The sequence below is a fragment of the Tauraco erythrolophus genome, chromosome 7 (assembly GCF_009769465.1).
Source record: "Tauraco erythrolophus isolate bTauEry1 chromosome 7, bTauEry1.pri, whole genome shotgun sequence".
In the NCBI taxonomy this organism is placed as follows: domain Eukaryota; kingdom Metazoa; phylum Chordata; class Aves; order Musophagiformes; family Musophagidae; genus Tauraco; species Tauraco erythrolophus.
This window is the reverse complement of record NC_141471.1, coordinates 18138765-18162196: the sequence shown is the minus strand read 5'-3', so window position 1 is coordinate 18162196 and position 23432 is coordinate 18138765. Positions and strand designations below refer to the sequence as shown.

The 23432-nt window shown below is 38.4% G+C and overlaps 1 protein-coding gene across 1 annotated transcript in view; it reads right to left on the bottom strand.

The window, feature by feature from the left end:
- Positions 1 to 23432, bottom strand: part of MPP7 (MAGUK p55 scaffold protein 7) — a 115562-nt gene that overhangs the window by 53291 nt on the left and 38839 nt on the right. The window contains exons 3-4 of the mRNA XM_086614583.1: positions 16843 to 16920; positions 12260 to 12340 (exon numbers count right to left, since the gene is read on the bottom strand). Of these exons, the coding sequence (XP_086470709.1) occupies positions 12260 to 12340; positions 16843 to 16920 (159 nt within the window). The remainder of the gene's footprint in view (positions 1 to 12259; positions 12341 to 16842; positions 16921 to 23432) is intronic.

Here is a 23432-nt window from a genome sequence, read left to right as displayed (position 1 = left end):
AGGGTTAGCAAGATGACAAAAGAGCAGGTGAGGACAGGCATCTCAACTAACAGATATGAACAACTACAGTAGCTGAATTCCCCAGACTGGCTAAAGCACAAAGCATAATCTAGAAGCAGAAGCAAAGAATAAAACCATAGGCAGGAGAAATTATGTGGCACTGCTGAAGCAACCAGAGGATGGCTGGGATAACAGTGAACTGAATTGTTTTTTTGGCAGTAGAACCAGTGAGTGAGTACATAAGCTACAGTAACCACTTATAAGGCAGAAAAGTAGTATTATTCCTTCTGAAGGTGCAATAATCTAATCGCTTCCCCACAGAAATCTGAGGTTTTCTGTTCTGAACAAAATTCCCAAGTTAAATATGTACAGTACATAACATTAAAGACATTGGTTAACTTCCAAAGAAACAAACACGCTTTACTTTTGCTACTGAAAATCATTTACACTACTCATTCAACATAAGCAAAAAACCTTTGACAGTGATGGTAAGAAAAATGAAACGAGGTCCTTGAAATTAAGCATGACTTTCTGTTTGTAATCACGAAATCAATGGGTACAAAAAAAATCCGGGTTCATTTACTTTTTTCCATCCTTCAAATATTACAGTTTTCCTATATGTTCTCTACAAATTCCCTAGAAATTATATATTGTGTGAGAAGATGGCAGTTAGGTACATACAAAAGAAAAAAAAAAACATTCCGTGCTTGCAGCTATCCCATTTGTACTTAAACCAGAGCTGCCCTCAAGTTCAAGTTTGTCCAGCTGGCAGCTAAATCCCTTTCTCTTCCAATGTGACTTTGATGCAGTTGGGTCACAGTAGTGATTCAAAATATTGAAAACACATACTGTACATGTGTGGTTTTGTGTTCTTAATATCTACCATATATTAATGTTCTTAGCATAGCAACATCTCAGTTGGATCAATATTCAGCATATATTACTTTTTCCTCTTTACTATGGCGGACTCTATTCATGACTATATGAACTTCCTTTTACAAAAGAGTAATTTCCTTGCCTGAAAACACAGTTTCTCGATTTTGGATTCACCAGTCTGAACTGATGGGTTTACCTGCACCTGGTAGCCAGACAGCAACAGCCAACAGAAAAGTGAACTTTCTGCATCTTCAGACTCCTGCTTCCTCTGGCTCATTGTTCGCAGTCCCTGGAGATGCTTCCAAAGTCGAACTATTCTCAGAGTTCACAGAAACACACAGCCTGTCCGTGTCATCTGGTAAAGGTGTTAATATTCTTCCAGATGACAGCCCTATGTTTTTCCTCAGTTGCGGATAATGGCAAAATGAGCTCTGATTTTAAATCAGTAGTGAAGGATCTGAAAAAAGTCTCTTTTACATTCCCAACGTGACTTATGTAGCTAAAGCGTTCTTGAAGCTTTAAGCCCTATTTAAGTAACTTCCAAGAGCACAAATAGATGGTTTTCAGAGCGGAAAACGCCGAGACAGGAGCACTCTTCCAATATCTTGGCAATTTTTGATCAATCCCTTTTTTGAAGGAGTGGCAGCATCCTGACAATATTGAGTTTCTACAGCAGTAGCGTGCATCTTTTCTTGCTTGAAAACCACCTGAAGACACCCTCCACTCCCCTAAAGAAATCAAGTTAAAATATACAGAAAAGTAGTAGCTGAGGTTGCAGTTGCCCTTTGTGAAAAAAGTGTCTTTTAGAAACGACTCAGCCTTTATTTGACAACAGCATGATGTCTAAAGTCTTGAAAAGAAAAACATTTACTGACCCATGAGGTTAAAAGAATATCGATATACTTAATTCATCCAGAAAATAATAAGATAAATTCATTTATGATACGGAGGTCTGAAATTCAGCTACAGAGTACTTGTGCTACATGGACAACTAACTAAAAATATTGAATTAGTGATTACTTTTGTCAGCTTTAGACTTTTCTCATATTGAACACCAGAAGTAGTATTTCTATGTATCAGATGCGCTAAATTCAGGTATCATTCCGGAGAACTAAAAAGCTGCAGTGAGTATTATCTTCACCATTATATATACATCAGTCTTCTATAAGTACCTAATGAAGTTGTAACCAAAGAATTATAAAATATTAAAACAGATGTGGTGCAACAGAATCAATCCTGCCTCTTAAATAGTAACATTCTTTTTAAAAGGCCAGCAAAATAGCAGGTACAAGATAAAAGGTTACAATTTTCCAAAATATTTTTGATAAAGATACTTACAGATTTACAAGTTACACAATCACGGGAAGAGAGCCTTGCCACTGAGTCGAAACCCAGGAATAACCAGAAAGGGGAAAAAAGTGATTTTGAGACCATACTGGACCACTGTTGAAACATTCATCAATGAACTAGAAAAGAGGAGACTGTTGAATAAGTGAATAGAGAGTTCAAATAGAATATGGTCCAGTAAACACAAGGGAAGAGCACCACTGAAGGGAAAAACAGCCTAAAAAGATGGCGATTAAAAAAGGGATTATTTGCTTCATATTATGCAGTTTCTCCATTTTCTAGCGGAATAGAATCACTACTTGAACGAGATGTGATTTTATCGATAGTGACTTTTTCTTCCTCCTAAATAACCAGCTTTAGTCATGTTGCCAACTTTTATGTGCTCTTTGTGAATGCTATAGTTAACGTGTATGCAACTCGACCTTCTTACATGGGTTAGAGTTGGTTCCTTCATACGGGGAAGTCTGTATATATAATGAAACAATTTCTTTTCAAATCTTTTATTTTCTTTTGCCAACCTGCCTGGCTTCACTTTTGTTTATTGTATCTATCAATTTATTTATTATATGTTGGCCATCAGTGAACATTCTCGTATCTATACGTCTAAGAAGACTGACAGACAAGCTGTCTGTCGGACATCTGAGTTACCACAAGAGATGGACCTGAGAGCATTTCCAGGGTAACATGCTGGTTGCTATATATATTCATGCAGTATTCTTTCATCTCCTTTATATCATTTTATATCTATGCTTATGATATGTTGTATATTGTTGTGCATACATTCCATCAGCTTCTACCACATTAAGTGTGCCACAACTGCTTGGCGATTTTCTCTGCCTGTCAGGTGTGAAAAATCAAGGCTTTGCTGTTTCTAAAAGGAGTATTTTGCCATTACATTTTTGTTTTTCCATTCCAATAACATGGACATCCCCAAAATAAAGACAGCAACATATTCTCCCAATGCTCCCCAACCAAAAAAAGTTTTCTGTAAAAAACTTCTTCAAATTATGGGTGCAAGTAGAAATGGAAGGACAAAGTTAGGGTTTGAAGCTGAGAAGAGTTAAGAATAAAAACTATTTTTCCTCTAATAAGGTTGCCAAAATGCGTGATGGAGGGCTTCCCAAAGTGGCAAATAGTTTAAAGGCAGGAAACACTGGGCAGAAGGATCTCATTTGCTTGCCAATGAAAGTCTTCCCAGCTGTGTCCCCTCTCCCTCAGCTTCATGGCTGGTATGCTCAGAACATCTATGGGTTATCCATCAACCACCCTTACCAAACCATTAGTGTTATGATCCTTGCTTCTTGTTGTGATAATCTGCATATATTACTTAGGTGGAAAATAAATATTTCTATCTCACTGCTGATACTTCACAACACACTGTTCAGAACCAAGTGGGCTCTTGCAGATTTACAAATTAATGGCATCTGATTTTACAAATGAAGATTAGGTAGGTAACTTTTCAGTTGACCTATGAAGTACAATGTATTCCAGCTCACCATATCAAACTAAAAAAAAACTAGTTGGTACATTCAAAATATCTTAATATAAAAGTGCAACTACTGTAACTGGTCCTACCAGCAAACCTCAAAGACCACTGATGAGTGAGTAGTTATAAATGATAGGAGATTGCTTTTCCTGAACAGATATTGTAGTCTGTGTTACCACGTGTGAGCATGAGTATTTCACAAAGAGGAGGAGAATAGTCTCCCAGGACATGAAGAAAAATAGGAAACATAGGTGTATTTGGGAAGAGAGGTCTCTAAAGAGACAGAACCAAAAGGTCCTCCAAGAGCTTGAGATACAGTAACAGCCCAAATGTAGCTCAGCCGTTAACTGACCTGAAATTTGTATTGGGTTTTCCACATGCAAAATCTGAACAGTTGTAGGCAAATCCCAACAATTTCCAATGGAAAATGCTGACTTTGCAGAAATTGCATATTTCAATGAAAAGGCCCTCATGGAAAATCCTCAGTAAATGTAATTGCAAAGGAAATGTTGGAAAGAAGACAAAGTTTAGATCAAGATTTTTTTAATTACACATTACAAGAAATGCTTTGTGAACTTTTCAAAGCAAAACCAGATTTTGTTTTATATTATTATAGGCCAATATTTTCTTTGAGTGCTTTGTACATTAAAGGTCTTGTAGAAAAATGCCTGCTGTTTCCTGCACAGTAAATTACATTGTCAATTTTTGTCGGTGGCAGCAAGGCAGCTGTATAAGGCTGTGCTGATAAAGGCTTAAAATGTTCGGGGTTTTTAACATAACAAGTAGCACTTAGATCAGAACAGTCTATCAGGCCAAAGTGCAAATCTAGTAGATGGCACAGATGATGGTATCAGCAGTTGTTTATCAAATAAAGGCTAGATTTTACAAACTTTCCAGTAAATACAAGAAAACCAGAACAGGAGAGGACAATGGAAAAGGTATGCTTGAAGCTAAAAGAAGCAATGTTTCTTTTTTTAAAGAAACCTAAACAAATACAGAAAACATTTATATGAAGAACAAAGTGCCCTCGTTTCATTATCTGCAGTTTTAGTTTTAACTCATGGTTCTATTCTGAAGGAAAGCCAAGGAGGTACGTATTAGATGAAAATGTTTACAAATGTCAATTTTTTATGATTTGTGAAACTGAAAGTCAAGTACACCTCGAATTGCAAATAAAACTGCAAGTGTAAATCCTATTTACAATTTTCTGGTGTATGCATCTCTGCCATTTGAAAGTAATCTAAAAAAAACTTGAAAACAATTTAAAGAATCGGTATTTTTTCTGCACAGCACATTGAAGTTGCCCATGGACAAGTCAATTTGAAAATACTCCCAGTCATACAAGAGAGGTTTTCCCTTCACCCTGCAAGTTATCTTAAAATTACTTCAAAACCTCTATTTATTCTTCAGTAATGAAAGAGAGGCCAAGAAAAATACTTCAAGGTTGTCCACTGCTTGTTCCTTCTATAGCTACAGGTATATCACCCAAAGTGATCCAAAGAATTTACATCCTCGTATACCATGATGCACTGAAGTAATTCACAGTCCTGCCTGTGCCCTTGTTTAGGTACCTGGTTTATGTTTCAGACTAGCAGCTGGCAAACCTTTCAGCACACATAAACAGAAGATAAACTCTGCTGAATCAAGAATGCCAGTGGTGGTTCTGCCTAAGAGCTTAAAAAAAGCTTAATTTCCTCTGGGTCATAAGAGGTATAAACATCCTTCAGAATAGTTTTAGCACAATGGCACAAACTTTTAAAATAATTATTGTTCTGTCCATTACACTGATGACCACAAAGGACATACTTTATACGAACTTAAAACACACTAAGTTTACTCTAATAGGTATTAACTTCAAATGGTAAATTGCTCATTTCAATATGTAACGATCAGGAATGCAGCTGCGGTTATACACACAAAGTTAAGAGCAAGTAAGATCTGAATAACATATCCCAAGGCTTTCTCAGAGTTAGTATAACTGGGATAAAACTGTTCAATAGACTAAAAGATGGTCAATTCTTATTATAGTCTTTTGTTTACAGCCACGCCAACAAAATAAGTGCCTAAAATGATAATTCCTGTAGTTGTTGTAGTTCTTCAGATTCCAAATAATTCTAAAAATGAATGACAATTATGCTCTTGTGCTATGGCACTATCCCAAAAAGAACACAGCTTTTTCCAGCTTGTTAGAAAAGGAACTGAGAGTTACTATTCAAGAAAGCTTTTTAATTACAAGTGGAAAAGAATTTGAAAGCTTTGAAGTGTTTCATTCTTAGTTTGACAATCTGTCATATCTACTACATCTCCTTTGTTACAGTGTCTGTCGCTGAGGTTCTTCCCTGTGACTGACAGAGTAACTCTAGTGTCCATCTCCATTGCCATTTGTGTACCTGCAGACAGCTAAAACCATTTTGCTAACTTGATTGTGACAAGTCCATTAAAAATCCAGAATTAAATTTCCTTTAGATATATTTTGTGTTAACATCTTAAATCCTAGTCTTCCAATTACATATTCCAATTTATACAATTGCATAACAATGAAAAATAAAGCATTTTGTGTCTAGTTAATATAGCTAATCTAAAAAAAACCAAAACAAAACTGGAGTGCTCTCAGATAATAGGAATACTTTCAGATTCATAAAAAAGCCAAATTACTCTATAAAGACATCTCTTTCAATTGTACTGGTGCCTATCTGATGCATCATAATTTTAAAAATTTTTGTCATTATTTTCACAATTCTGTACAACTCTTCTCTTCACATAAATTCTATTTGCTGTCACTTAAGTTCCTTAAATTTATCCAAATTATAAAACATTAAAGCTGAGAATATTTACTTCTTTATCCTATTATTCACACTTTTCAAAAGCACACATAGAAGTGTCTTCCCTTAAATCAGAAACATCCTTTCCTCATGTATATCCTCACTATATAGTCCAGTTTTCATGTTATAGAAAATAATAAAGGAAAAAAAAACCCATCCTGTTACAGAGACGTTTAGTGTTACATCAGGCTTCATATGTTGTGTATTTACAGCACACATTAACGTTGTCATTAGACACGGAAGCTAAGGGACGTTTCTTCCTATCTTTTATGCATGGAAAACAGTATGGAAATTCCTCATTGTGTCTCACTCAAACATGTATAAAATCTTATAAATTCCATGTAAATGCCCTATCCTTCATCAAAATTGGAATGTAAACCCCAAATCTTGACAACACAAACCATCTTTTAAATGCTCCCTTCATAAAATCAGCAAAGTAAGCTTGAAATAGAGTTTAAAAAAATATAATTCGTGGTTACGCCTCAGGAATTATAAAAGTCACTCCAAGAACTGAGGAAAAATCCAGGAGCAGGTGCAGTATCCACTCCACACAGGACAGCAATTACCACCTTCAGATGCAGCCCATTACCCGAATTACAGAGAATAAAACCTTCCATCCAGCAAAATGGTCCTCCCTCCATTCCTCACTCATGCGAGATTGTAACAGACATACCACCCTACCTAATGCTTATAATGGAAATGGTGGCAGCACGACACAGATTAATATCCAACTAATTTAAAATACTGGCTCCTATGTTGAACAAATGGAAAGGATTACAAAAAAGTCTAAACATCCGTCAGAAGAAAGGCCAGCAGTCAAGGTCTATGCTCAACAAGTTTTGTACAGGTGAATCAAGCCCTGGTCTGCCTGTGAGACCCAATCAGGGGAGGGGAAGACCTGGAGATGCTGCCAATGCCCAGGCCTTCCACAGACCGTCCGCCTGCAACGCAGGAGCGGTCGGTGAGTGCTGCTGCTACAATACCCAGGAAACACAGGCAGCAGCGAAGACAGAAATTTCACTTTCAGAAACCTAAAATATGTTTACAGAGACCTACGGCGGGCAGATCCAAGCCTGATTTGCCGGCATTTCAAATCACCCAAGCATGTCCTCGCTTAGGTCCAAACACGGCTCAGACTAGAGTCACACACTACTGCCCGCAGGCTGGCCTGGTGTGATAGTTTGATGTGTGGGGGGGTGTTCTGGTGGCAGGGGAGGGGATTTGCTCCCTGTGCCACCAGATCTGAGTCCCATCCCCCCCGGGGGAGGTTGAGCCAAGGCGGCGCCTCTGCGAATTGCCCTATTTAAGTTGGGACAAAGGGGCGGGAAAGGGCTTTTTGCTCAGGAGCGAGGAGAGAGCAGGAGGGCGCTGCCCTCGCTCCCGGCTCCCGGCCGAGCGGCCGCTCGGGCCCGGGGCCGGCGCCATGTGCTCAAGATGGCGCCGGGGAAGCCGCATGGGGGACTCGGTAAGCGCCCCACTACCGGGGTGCCCGCCGGGCCGAGCTTCCCCAGAGAGGATTAATATCTAAGAGAAGACAATTACAACGACCGGGTCAGCAAAGATGGAGCAGGAGGAGGTGTGCTGGAGCTGAGGCTTCCCTTGCAAATCGGTGTGAGATGGCAGGCGGCCCCCCTGCAGCCAGGGTGTACTCGGCGGAGCAGCGGCCCACTCGTGGCCTGTGGAGAAACCCACGTCGGGAAGGAGATGCCTGAGCCCAGGAGAGGTCGTGGAGCAGGGGATGCGCGACCAGGTACTGTTGATAATGGGGCATGGAATGCACGACGAGGTCGTGGAGGCATCTGGAGACCGTGGGACGACCCACGCCGACGCGAGTGGCAGCAGCTCCCTAAGAGGCCGAGACTGGTAAAGCCCGAACTGGTGCGATCCATGGGGAGGATTGCAATCCTGCGGGCAGGACTTACTTTGGAAAAGTTTGGGGACTTTTTCTTTGTGAGTAGGGGATCCACCGAAGCAAGGGAAAAATGGTGTAAAGACTCCTCCTCCTTTAAGAAAGGAGCGGCAGTGAACAACATGGATGAACTGACCTGTACTCCCCCATTCCCTGTCTCCCTGCGCCGCTGGGGGGAAGGCAGAGCCAGGAACGAAAGGAAAATAGGGGGTGGGGAGGTGTTGTTTTAAGATCGGGCCTTGTTTTCTCTTCTTCCTCTCAAGTAACCGGTTTTCTTGTTCCCTTGTGTCTCTTGTAACTGTTAATAAATTATTTCGTTTTAAGAAGTAAGCCTGAGTCATGTTTTGCCCGAGACCATGGTTGGTGGGTGCTCCCTTTTCGGTTCTTGTTTCGACCCTCAGTCCAAAAAAAAAAAAAAAAAAAAAAACCACGACACCTGGCCTGACCATGAATTTATGTATCTTTATGTTTAATATTTTTACAGTATCTTTAAGGTACGTTTTTTATTGCAACTTAATAAAACCAACCAAACAAAATCCGCACACACCACATAGCTTCAGGAAGCGCGAGCACTGCAATATAAGTTTCAGTACATTTAGATCAGGTTATTTACCGTCACTCTAACTCTGACACGTAAAACTCTTAAGCTGTTTTTTAACAACCAGCTCAGCAGACCTTTTAAAATTGCATATGCATAACCTGGAAGTGTAAGTGTTTATTAACAGTTGTCTTCCTCGACTGATTGCAAACGTTTGATTGCAAACTCGTGGTTATGACGAAAAAGAGCTGAAGAATCATGTTGCTATACTTACGCTTTCCGAATGAGAGATATCAAGATGCATTTCAAAGAGCTAGTTTCTGGTCTGCTTAAAAATCAAATATTGCATTCAACTGGATTCAGGTTCTAAAGTATGAAAATACTGTTCTACTTGTGGTATCTTTAACAAGGTATAGCAGGATTACAGAACATAAACTATAAGCCTTTACTCAACATTGGAAATGAAGAACAAGAGATGTAGCTGGCCTGCATCCATGGGAAGCAATCATATTTTAAATCTAGAACACAAATGCATTATCTCATACATAGATAAACGAATCCACTTGATTTCCCAGAGCTACGTGCTCTGTTCTACTTTCACAGTTCAGTTTTAATCAGACAAGATAAACCACAACCATTATTAGTTCATTTAATTATGGTAAAGGATGCCACATTTTAGAGCAGGAAAAAATCCAAATACTCAGTGTAACTGGATACTCTATCTGTTTTTTAGAAGACTAGAAATGCTCAATTAATTTTTTTTCCAAAAGAAAATGTACCTGACAACACATTGGAATGACTTTTGGGACATTTTGAAAATCTCAGGTCTGATAAAGATAACTGTCTCAGATAAAGTATTTTCTTCTTTAAAAGATTTCTCTATGGAAAAAAACATGGACACCACAAACTCGTCAAAGCTTTACTCATCAGATGCAAACACTCAGAAATATATTTAACAAAACAATTTTGTAAATCAAAAGGAAAATATGGAAACATTCATCTAATCAGACATCTGTTGGAAACCTCTCCCAGTCTTTTTTGGCATGTTAACTAAACTTGTTAAGTTATAATCATCTTTCTAGGCCTGTCCGTTTACACCACCAAACTTGTGGAAGCAGTGATGTAGTAAACTAATCCTAACCATACTTCATCGTACCATGAACGTTAGAGTAGAGCTTTAGCAAAGTGGAAACTCTCCTGCTGGCTCCAGCTAATGCCGCAGTTACAAGCCAGGTCAGGAGAGGAAAGTTTCCCCCGCAGGATAACACAGAGCCATCTTAAATCAATCCCAAATTAACCCATATACAAGTTTTTAGATAAAGTCCATGCAACATCATTGCAAAAGACGTATCAGGTATCCCAAGTAATTTCAGATGTGTGGGAAAGAGTTGTTCTAGACAGCATTTTGCCTCAGGAATCTAGAAGGAAAGAAACAAAGAAATCCTCTCCTGCCTTTGACCTAATAGCAAAGGGCTAGAAAATCACATGCAATGTATGGCATGAACTCAGATATAGCTGAACAAACTCGAGGGCATCTCTGGGGAGGAACTGGAAATACTGAGTCCCACATTGTCTGGTCAATGTGACGGAGGAGGGAGCGGCGATATTTACCATCTCTCCCAGCCATGTTTGCCATGAGAAGGTGGATGGAGAAGGTAAAGCCTAGCAAAAACATCCAGCATACTGTCAGTTCTTTCCTCTTACTCACACAAACACCTGAAAGCTATGCAGGGCAGGGAAACGTGTGTGCCTTGTGCAGGATTAGGCAGTTTGGCCATGCAAAGGGCTTGGTACCCTGCAGCTGGCCTTCTCCTCTCATAGCCAAAACAGACATTTGCTAAGTCACTGCAGTTCAATCACATTAACCACGCTGAGGGTAAAGCACTTTTTTTCCTGAAATCCCACTAAGATTATCACATTGCATTTAACTGCTTCCAAGTAAGAGACAGCGAGAGTGAGAGAGTGAACGAGAGAGAAAGTGAGAGTGAGGGGGAGCAAGACAGTAAGGCCGGGGGGGGGGGGGGGAGGTGAGGGAGAGAGAAAGCAAAAAAAGGGAGAAGAGATGCAGTTGTGACAAACGCACTGTCTTCAGACTCAATCCACTAAGGCTTCAGAAGTATGAAACACATGTAGACAGTCACTAAGGAAACATCTACATTAAACTTAGGATCTCTGCAATTCGATGCACCAACATTTCCTCTTGCCACACGCCATTGGCATTGCTGACCCCTTCAGAGAAAAGCAGCTTGTCACTTCGCAAACTATGGAATAACCAACTATGCAAAAATCTTTTAAAAGGAGGCATAATTATCTTTAAAATTCTGTAGTACTTCGAAGATATCATAGTGTCTTCAGATTTGAGCCCAGTGTTTTACAGGGAATATAAAGAAGCAACTGTCTTATAAAGGGCTCCTTTTGACTCCACCGTTTTTCCTCTAACCTTATCATTAACTGCTGCATTTAATTAGCATTGCAATATGCAACTACTGCACTAAGTTCTTCATTCTCTTTAGAGAGGAAAAATAATGCAATAGCGTGCATTAACAGTGATACACAGGGGAGGTTCTAACCGGATATAAGGAAACAGTTTTTACTAGAAGGATAATTAGTAACTGGAGCAGGCTGCACAGAGAGGTTGTGGAGTATCAGCTCCCAGCCATTTTCAAGAGCTGATGGGAGCCCTGAGCCCTGCTCTGAACTCAGCGTTGACTCTGCTTTTCGCAGCACGTTGGACTAGACAACCTCCTTCCGACCTGAGCAATTCAGTGGTTCTGTAGTCTACTGTCAGATAAAAGGTGTCAAGTTCTATGAAAGCACCACAGAGAACCCCAGGAGTTTTCAAAATTAGATTTTTTTTTTAAAAATAACATCCATCAAGAATTTTGTTCCAGGTACCAGGCTGTGTTAGTTGTGCACAGTGCAATTAAATCAATGGTATGACTGAAAACCTTTTGGTAAAAACACATTTCTCATAGATTTATGAAGTGCATGCAACAAAGTTAGCAAAAGACCAAAAAAAAAAAAATCACGCATCTACTTTTTAGAATAGCCATTGTAAATAAACAATGGCTTTCCACTAATTCCTTTTATAAATATCAGTAACGGCATAATAATTCACAGGCAACGTTAAATGTTTCTTCATAACAGGTATTTCCAATTAACATTGCGTCCATCCTCAAAAGCACACATATTTGTTAAAGCAGACAAACCCCTGCGCAGCCCGAGGAAGCACTTGCAGACACCCAAGCAGAAAGCACTTTGCAGGTGCAACACATGCTCACCTTGAGATTGGGTTTTGAGAGGAGTTTCAACAGTTCTCTGATCTCACTGCTCAGCGGCTTGCTCTGCAGCTCCTCAGCCAGCTGGGTGGGAGACGGAATCGACACAAAGACCATTAGGAAAGCGTTGTTTCACCCAGTGCATCCCTGACAACCCAGAATCTGTCCTGTTCAAGGTTATTACTTTCCAGCATGTTCAAACAGAAGCCAGCATGAAGAAAAACACCATCAATCACCGCGCTTCTTTTTCTGGCCCTCGGTGGACCAGATTTAAGCCAGGCCTTTTGGCTCAGTTTAACACAAGTAATCATTTCTGGCAAGGGTGCAGCCAGATCACATTCTGATTTATAGCGATGGGGGCAAATCCCAGCACTTCATTTAAGTGAATGGTCCTTTGCGTGCAGACAAAGGACTGCTTGTAAAAATGACTGGATCAAACTTTGACACTGTCTATGAAAAACAGTTTTGAATGAGGTGGTGAAATCCACACTGCTTCCAAAAACTCACAGTAGCAGTGCTGTTTAGGACCGGGATAAGAAAGCAAAGTGCCCCTGCAGTGCAAGCAATCTGAACCTTTTATTATGTTTACACATACACTGGAAGGAGCTTGTTAAACACGAAGCGGGTTAATCACAATATAGTTTATAACCGGCCATCAGCAATTCAAGCCCCTAAAATGCACAAACTATGTCCTAACAACAAGATCAGTAATTTACGTTTGGTTATACTACAAAATTGTGGTTTGGTGAACAATAGAGCAGCAGTCTAACATTTAATCCCACAGCTATTTGGCTCATGCCTTGAGTTTTTCTTATCACGACATTCTCAACTAATTTGGACTCAAGAGGCATATTTTACTGCAGGATTTCAGACTCAAACTATTTTTCCAGAAGAAGGAAAAGCTAAAACATATTTCACAACACTGAACTTTAGTTTAAAACTCTGAAGCTACATGGCTCATAATCCAAAACGTGATTTCAGATAATCACTTATTTTCTTTGCATTAAATCAGTATCATAAAAATGTCTCAAAGACAGATTGGTTATTTGCAGTAAGTAATTTTATTCATCTAGCCTAATCTTAAATTTGTACTTTCATTTTGTATAAATTTTCAAGATAAATGGATAGAAGTGTGTTTTGCATAATTATATATAATAGTCAATTCTTGAAGCAATTATAGACATCAGACAGAGTTTGAATACTTTTTAACCTTCAAATTAATACAGGAGTAGCAGGACTAAAACAGAAATTCATCGCCTATAGCTCTACAGCCTTTTAACCATAATTCATAGATAAAAGCGTCCATCAAATACATCAGTGCTAATCTCAACAATATTTGTGTCTTAATACTGAAAGATTAGAAAACAATCTTTGTAGGAATTAAATATTTTAGGCATATAAAGCCAAGTATTGAGGTAACCTGACTGCAATCTAGTTTACGTATTCTACGGAAAAGCTCTACAAAGCTGAAAATAATCTGTGATAGGAACAACAGTAGGTGTATGACACAGGTTCTCCTTGGTTCTCTTCCCATTCTTTAGCCTGTACTACACATCACTATAGAATAAAATCTATTCATTCAAGTTTCATTGATGAAGACTCGTAATCACTCAGTAAGGATGACTGCTTCAGCATTTCTCTATCGGATGCATTGTGCACAAGCATCTTAACTTCAGCAGAATTGGCATTTGCTTTGGTGGAGCAAATGTAGATGCAGGTACATAAGGTTTAAAACAGCAAGAAACAGAAAGAACATTTTGTTATTGTTTTAACAGACTTTTTAATCTCATAATTTAGAAAATATTTGTTCAGAGATGAAATAATTAAAAATTTGTTTTCACTCATATAATTTCCAAGGTTTTTCCAAATATTTCCAAAACAGTCTTAAAGGCACATGTTACACGCTGTGACAGAAGATGAGGAGGAAGACAAAGCCATGTTTCCAGATTAGCAGCCAGATATCACCAGAGCTGCTTGTGTTTCTAGCAGTTTTCGACTGGATTTTCAGTTGTTGTTGTTGTTGAAGTGCCAAGATTTGTGACAGCAGCAGTACAAGCTATATGGCATACTTTGGGCACACTGATAACCATGCCGATCACCTCCCATGCCAAAGACTGCAGGAAAAGCTGTCTGAGAAACTCTTCTATGATTCTCTGTCGAGGGAACCATAACATTTCACCAAATTCTTTATGAAGAGCTGCCACTATCGAGAAGCGAGAGTGGCAGATGTGAAGTGAGGCTGGTGAGATAAGGAGCAATGAGGCCTGGGGATTTAAAGCTTCTGGAGAAAGTTCTGAAACTGCTTTTGCCAGAAGAGTCTTTCTAATGACCCAGAGGCCTTATTTGCAGTATATACGTATACTACCATGTTTAGATAATTTGCATGAAATCAAGAGTCCTACATCAGACACTGCTGCTCCAAAATAAGAGGCAAACTGAATCTCTGATGGGAAATTCAGCCTAAAAGTCATTGGGGGTGAAGAGAGAGAAGGTATGACTGCTAGGAATATGAAAATGTTTTGAAATGAAGTCTCACCACAATTGTTACCTCTGAAATTGCTTTATAAAAATAACACGAGAATAAAAACACATCCTTTAAATAGTTTTTAGTTACGTTAGCAGCACTTCAAATTTGTGTTTTAAATCAAACAGGAAATATGTACTTGTTAATAAGAATATCTCCTTTGTTTAACTACAGAAAAGTTACTATCACGAGGAAAATAAAATATTAATTTAAAGCCTATTGAAATAAAAATGTGTTTTATATCACCAACACGCTCTTAAATCTCTGAAGCTGACAACTAGTTAGACAAATGTGCCAAAATTTGAATAGTGCTTCAATCCTGGAACTCCATGGGTTTTGGAGTTACAAAATCCACTGCATGTAAATTAACTTCCTCAAAGTTTGTGATAACTATTGAAACACAGAAAATCCTACAGTGCGCTAGCCTACCTTCAGCTGCCAAAGGACATTCTCATTCCATGGGACAGGGCCCATAAAACCAGCTGTCCAGTTGGTTTTATAAGCAAAAATGAAGAACCAGCAAGAGAATCTTTAAAAAGAAGCTCTGCTTAAAAAGTAGGCAAATGCTTAGAGATGCTCGTGTCCCAACATATGTACGTTTTAAAAATACTACCACATATACATAATAATATATTCATAGGGTTAAAAACTCCAACCTCTCTCAACTGAAGAGTGACAGAGTACTTTAATTGGGGGATTTTTATACTTTTTAAATGGGGCTGAACAAAGAATGAGATTACTCAGCATTTCTGAAAATATCAAGAACTAAGTTTTGCATCCAAAAATAAGAAATTACTTTTATTAAGAATTTTAGCCCAGAGATCCATAACACAAATGTTAACAAGGATTATTAATATGTCACCAAGAACTTAATGAAGAGAATTTGAACCAGCTTTCTAATTTTCAAAATTACTATTAACATTATTCAAAGCTACTTGAAGGGTAAAAAAATATTACTAATATATGCCTGATGTCAAAGCTAATGTATTATTATATTTGGTATGTTACAGGATACTGCTCTCCTCCTACTGAAACATGATTAAATTACATCATATCCTTTTTCCAATAGACTTCAAATACATTTAATTTAGTTTTTCATTAAAACGTTACCATTCTCATTTCATAACATCTAACCATTTGTAAAATTTAAAAATCAAAAGCTATTAATTATACTAAAAGATAGTTAAGGTTTTAAAACATCTGTAAACTATGCAAAGTTTCAAACATGCATTTGAAACGGATCCTAATACATACTGCCTTTTCCAAAAAACAACCTGAGATCATCGATTGCAACAAAGATTTCTGGATTTCACCTAAACCGCAGTTTATTAAACATTTCTCTATCCTGGCCTACCTCAGGTTCAGTCATAGTTTATACAGGTGTGTGCACAATTCATCTGAATCCTAGAATTAACCAAATAGCAAGAAATGGCAGGTTGGATTTTTTGCTTTAAAATAAAAATTATAGTAACAGGAAATTAACTACTCCATCAATGCCGACCACTTTTACAATTTATTTTTTGCTTATGAAGGTAATTTGGAAAGCTCCAATATCAATAAATCACTACTGTACTTTTTCTTAAATAGCTTTTGGTGGTGGTTGGTTTGTTGGTTTTTTTTTTAACAACCATCCTTCCTAGGCATTTCATATGCTTCATTTCTGTAGTATTGTCTGTCATTTTTCATGTTCTGTCAGCAGTGGGGCTATCTCATTTGTCTTTATTTTTCCAAAGCATTCCTCTTGTCTGTGACTTTCTCAAAACACTAATAGTTGACAGCTTTTCCTCTCCGAGTAGAGTTCCAACCTGTAATTTCTATTACGTAGTTACTAAAGCAGAACAAGAAGCTATCTAGATGCAATGTTTTTATAACAGGCAAGTGAATGAAAATCAAAATAATATCAGCAACAAGCCCGGTGATGACAGCACCTTTGGAAACATTTGCAGCTTCTTATGATTTCAGCTCAGAGGATTACATTCATATGTTTGTACTATGAGGAGTTCTGCCTGCAGACAGTTTTTTGGGAGACTTGGTACCCGTGATCTCAGCAGGGGACACTTACATCATCTGCCAAGGCTGCTGCACCATGGAGGATGGGCATCGGGTTCTGTTTTTCATAATAATGCAGTTTTTCATGAATCTGGAAGACAACGGCACAAAATCATAAGTTTGTTTAGCAGCATGAGAAATGGTACAAAAAGATCCCGTTGAGCTAACTGATCTGTTGAGTGTCTGTAACTAAAGAAACTTCCTTACAGTAACCTATGTGCAGCAATCATGTAAATGTAATTCATCATCATCCTCTGCTGAAGTGCTAAGAATATGAAATCAGATGGAAAAAACGCTCAGTATGTAGACCAACCCACAGAAAAACTAAACATTTGTGATTTTTCTCTCCTGGCTTTCTATGTCCATACTTCCAACATATTGCTTTAAGTATCAATTACATTTTATATTGCTGCTGAAAACACAAAGCATAAAGTGTTTATCCCCAAGATGGATATAAAAAACCCTGTAAATTATGATTTATGAAGTGAAATAATAGCCTGCCACCCACATCTTGACAGACAGCTTGGTGGAGCGGCTGCCGTCATTAAAATAATTCAGAAACAAGGGCAAAGTAGTGCTAATATGAATTCTAACATATCTCAAAGAAAAAGGCAGTCCTTCAGCAAGTTAAAGACATTTAAGAGCATTTAAAATTCTTAATGGGGAGTTATCAACATTAAAAATGCAGTGTGCTTTGGTTCTTTCAAAAGGGGAAAGGATATACCATCATTTAAATATCCAGCCTCTTCCCTCCTCCACAAGTCATGCATTTCAAAATTTAGATTTTTCCACTGTGAAAGCTTAAATGAGTCAAAATATTTTAAAGCTTCTAACAATTTTTTTAAAGTTATTCCAGAATGGTATAAAATCATATATTAAACATTTGATTTTATTTACATTATTTTCCTGAAGATACACAGATGTACAAATATTAATTAAAACTGAGAAAAGAAGAAAACAGTAGTCTGAACTGATGCAAACACATCCCATTCTTAGATTTCTACTTTAGTCCTGCTGCTCTGATGGAGGCATGGACTCCAGATGGTTGGAGGAGCTGCAGAAGGAGCTAAATCAGGGACTTCTGTGCTTAGCAAGGAGGGGAACACGAGGTCTAGCAGAGGCCACAGGGACTTGGCTGGGGAGCCCCTCTCATCCTTGGGATATGGGAACCCCAATGATACCCTCCCCGGTGCACTGCTGGCGAAGAATGGGACAGACACCAGGCAGCAAGGACAGCTGCAAAGAGCAACCATACCATTGGTCTTGGCACACTGAAAGTGTTCGGAGTTGACTGGATCGTATCTGTTACACACAGATTGTTTCCTCCAGCCTTCCCTCCTCTTCCGCATGTGCTTTTCTGCACTTACTTTCACCCTCAGCAGCACTCCCTCCTCTGACTGCGCAGGACCCCCTCAGCCTTGTCCCCAGCCTTTTCTTTTGATTTTCAAGTGAACTCCTAACAACCACACCCATAACAAGAAGATAATGCTATGTCAAGGACACTTGCACTTGCCATTTTTCCTATCTTCTAAGATACACTTTCTAAGTATAGGTCTGTTTTTACTCATACAGACCAGAGGTTCTTTGAAGTAAAGGCCATATGATACTCAGTTAACGCAACATGACATAGCAAGATCAAGTCTTGGTCGATTCCTTCATCATATCTGTAATCTTAGTAAGATTATTTTTGTACGTCATTGGTTAAAAAATACCAAAGTTCTGAAACGTCTAGGTGAAGCATGAAGACACCATGTTGCTCAATTGCTAAGTTGCAAAATTATTTGTTCTGAACAGCAAGTATTTGTACCTCATCTGGAAACTACATGCAAAGCACTATTATCTCCAGAACATGAGTCTGAATTTTACATAGTTTATGTAGGCATTGTTTACTCAGCAAAGTAAGACTAATCCATACTTGACGTCACCAAAAGTATAAGTGACTGGAAAACTTCATATTTTGAGCTCACGAAGCACAGAAACTAAACAAAACAAGGAGCCGCAGCTCCCTGAGTTTAGCAAAAATTTGTGATTTACTTAGACTGTGAACTCAAATAACTAAAAGGCATAATAAATCAAAAAGTCTCAAATCTATCATTTTTTTGATTGCTTCTGCCAACATCTTGATTTTATCCAGGCTGCGCTTCCGTCAGCTCTGAGGTTAAAAGCAGTTGCCTATGCTACCTTCTACTTTCTCAAAGAAAATAGAAGTGCTGCTTCTGCTGAAGCCGTTTTAACCCTGGACAACCTACAGATGTCTTTACCAGTGAAATTAAAGAAGAAAAAATTAAAAAAAAATATTTAAAAAAGCTGATATATTCTTGCATAACCCATTTGTGAAAAAACGTTACAAAATTGTAAATTCATGCGACAAAAAATAGGGTTTTAAGAGGAGGTACTGTGTAACTTTAATAAATTATAACCAAAACCAAAATTTGTTGAAAACAAATTGTTATTTTCCTAACAGTGGATACTGGAATCCAATTAAGCATTTAAGAAAAATCATTAAGATTTTATTTGATTATGGATGAGTTATAGAGAGTGGCTGCCTAACCAAGTCTGGAGCAAACAACAAGCTAACCAAGTAAGCAGGAAAATGTAACTATTACTAAACAGTTCTGGATATTAGCTTTTGCTACATCAGGTTGGAAGATTTTTTATTTTACTGTACTGGCACAATGAGTAACTCTAGGAATAAACATTACGTGTCTGGTAACAGACACTGCAACCTCAGCACACGTCCATTCAAAATGCAATACAGGTGTTTTTTTTCAAAAAAGATGCAATTTTATTTAATAGATCGTATTTTGCCTTGTTTGTTAGCTGAATCGTTGTTTCCTTGTTTTTTTTTTTTTAAATCAGATCTTTACATGACCATATCTGCCTACCGCTCTCCTATGGTTACTGCCTACCTCTAACATCTGGATAACTATCATATTCATAATGTATGCAGTACATATAGAATAGCTTCCCAAATGCAGAAAAACAGGAGATTTGGTGCAATTCAACTGACAAGGCAAAAATTTCCGTGAGGCAAAAACGCATTTTCAGGCAACTTCTTATCTCCATGTGTCCAGAAATGTGTTCCAGGATGTCTTGGTGCATGATTTTCCCACAGATCACAATAAGGCTGACTGGCCCACATGTTATTTTTGGCCTTTTTTGAAGATGGGTACAGCGCTTGCCTTTCCCTAGTCACTGGGGAGTAGGTCAGCTCTGTTGCCTTTCAAGGATGACAGAGCACACTCGCAAACTCACCTGGTGGTCTCTGAGTTTCCCAGACTTCAGGGTGATGAATGACTTCATTTATGACTACCATCTTCACAAAAACTACCGTGCACACAGCCAAATGTTTTGGCAACTTCTCCACATGCTGTCTTTCAGCTAATTATTTTCCCAAATCTGAAATTTGTACATCATGCTAATGCATGCACAACTAGCATTATATTTCCAAAATTCAATTCTTACACAAGTAGAATTTGAAATTTAAATATCTAGATTAAGTGACCACATTGATGAAAATAAATACAGGATGAGCTAGGCAAACACAGAAATGAAAAGCAAAACAGGATAAGGCAGTGCAAGTACTTTGCTCCTTTACAGATCTCACTCAATGAAATTAAACTGTAAGAGATGGATTCAAAATAATAGGAGAGCAAGTGTCTACCTATCCAAGATAAAACATTTCATATTTGTAACTGTTTATCTGAGCTTCATTCTAAAAAATTCAATTCAACACAAAAGTCAAGTTTATCTTATATTCTGTGGCTACACCAGATGTTCAGTAACTTTAATACTATTGCCTTCTCTCAAGTAGAAACGTATGGAGAATATAGAACTGTGCCATGCTTAAAAAGCAGAAAATATAATGCATCTGTTTTAAGTTCTCCTGATATATAAATGTAAAGCTTGAACCCTGAAAATCTCTTCACAGATGAGAGTAAGTCTGTTAAAGCAAGAGTTATGTATTGTAAATAAAACATGTAAAGCTGTTCTGCTGAACAGATGACTAAGTTGCTAGGGTTTTGTTTTCTGATTTTTTTTTTTTTTATGACTACCTGTTCTTTTCACTGTTGGGTACTTTGGGCAGACTTACAAGGTTCTGCAAAAACTGACAATCTACTGTGAAGATATGTCCCGAGAGGGAAAAATAATAATTTGAAAATTTATACAATTTTGGGCACATTTGTAGGCAAAGGAAATTGTTTCTGGATTTTCACAGAGAGACTCAATTAAGCTTTCCCTAACAAAGAATAGCAGAAATACATTTTCTGCAGTGTCCCCAGCTTGGACTATTTCAAAACCCACAGGAGCTTTCTGAATCAGAAAAAAACAAATATCTTAAGCAAAGAATCCCACAAAATATGCTTAGTTTATCCTCTTACATGTCTTAATTTCCAGGTAAAGTTCTGATATCATATATAGAAAACAACACAAGGGAGGGGGATATGCATGTACACTGATTAATATCATCAGTTTCCAATACCCCAGCTCCTTTTCGGAAGGAATCCCCTTAATACAAGAATATTTTTATTAGCATTTAGTGGGCTCTGGTACAGTTGTGTAAGCAGGACTTTTCTGAAAGGCTCTACAGAACAATACTACACACCTACAAACTATATGCCTTCGTTCAGAAAGGGTAGCTTGTATCAGTATTACAATCCAAGATTTATCAATCTTTTAGAAAGTTCTCCACCTATAAAGCTCTTGGAAAATTTAAAACGGAGCTCCAAAATAGACTATTTGCATCATAAGATGATGCCACCCAAGAAATGCAGTACGTAAGACATGTCATCTCCTTTTTCTGAACTTGAAGAAATATAGTCTTTAACAGTGTGATGTACCTATGGCTTCATGCATAGGAACAGAATGTTTTTAAAGGAGATACTGAAAGTTCCAGCAAATTGAAAGTAGAGTTCCCTGTAAGTGCTTTGAAAATATAGTGTCTGATCAATGTCAATGAGCTATACTAAAGATGCAGAAAACTACTAGAACTAATAGACTTCCAAATGTTCTGCACATTGAAGCAAAGTAAGCAAAATAAATTTCCAAAACAGAGACATAAGCCTACTTATGGGAAATAATTTTGAGATGTAAACAGAGAATTAAGACTTCTGTCTCAGTTTTTATAACCTTCTCCATTCCTACCCCTGCTTCTCCATATCATGACATCAGCTTTATCTTTCTGTTCTCTCTTCCCCTCCCCTTTTCCATCTCTAAAGCATTTTTTCAGCTTCCTGGTTTCCACTTTCTTTTTTCTAGTGTCATGTAAATAGACATTATGTTTATATAGACAGATTTATATTCATATGAATACTTTACTCTGTAGGTACATATTTAATGACTACACACCTCCCAATTGTTTGAGAAAGCACTAAACCTACATTTTATGTACAGAACAGGTTAAAAGAATATTTACCTTCTTTCCTCCAGATTCTTTTAATTGCTACATGGATTGATCAATCTAAATTTTAGGAGGAATTAGCAAAGAAAGTAAACTAGCAATTAGAGTGTGAAGATGTATTATGCTGTAGTGGTCCAGTGCAAGATTTAGAGCCCACACATGCAAGGTCCTCCATGTGGGTTGTGGCAATCCCAAGAACAAGTACAGGCTGGGCAGAGAATGGATTGAGAGCAGCCCTGAGGAAAAGGACTTGGGAGTGCTGGTGGATGAGAAGCTCAACATGACCTGGCAATGTGCGCTTGCAGCCCAGAAAGCAAATTGTATCCTGGGCTGCATCAAAAGGAGCGTGGCCAGCAGGTCAGGGGAGGTGATTCTGTCCCTCTACTCTGCTCTCCTGAGACCCCACCTGGAATACTGTGTTCAGCTCTGGAGTCCCCAACACAAGAAGGACATTGAGCTGCTGGAGCGGGTCCAGAGGAGGGCCACGAAGATGATCTGAGGGCTATGAAGACAGGCTGAGAGTGTTGGGGCTGTTCAGCCTGGAGAAGAGAAGGCTCCGGGGTGATCTTATAGCAGCCTTCCAGTACTTAAAGGGGGCCTACAGGAAAGCTGGAGAGGGACTTTTTACAAGGGTGTGTAGCGACAGGACAAGGGGCAATGGATTTAAACGGAAAGAGGAGAGATTTAGATTGGATATAAGGAAGAAATTTTTCACTCAGAGGGTGGTGAGGCACTGGAACAGGTTGCCCAGAGAAGCTGTAGATGCCCCATCCCTGGAAGTGTTCAAGGCCAGGTTGGAGGATGCTTTGGGCAACCTGGTGTAGTGGAGGGTTTCCCTGCCCATGGCAGGGGGGTTGGAACTAGATGATCTTTGAGGTCGATTCCAACTCTAACCATTCTATGATTCTATGGGATTTGTTTGAAAAGCATATGCAAAAAGCATTGGTGGTAGAGAGAAAAAAAGGCAGCAAAATGCAGAAAGCACCCAAATTGAAACAAAGCTTTTATTAATAACCGAGAAATTAGGAGGGAGAAGTAAGCTTGCAAAAAGCTAACACAAGACAAACTTAAGTCTTTTTAACAAAACAATTGGCATAGGTAAAGAAAAAGCATATATGATTATATGCAAACACTTACAACCCAAAAAACACTGTATCAATATCAGTGAGCGATACTAGTTCATGCAACACAAGAAATGTCAC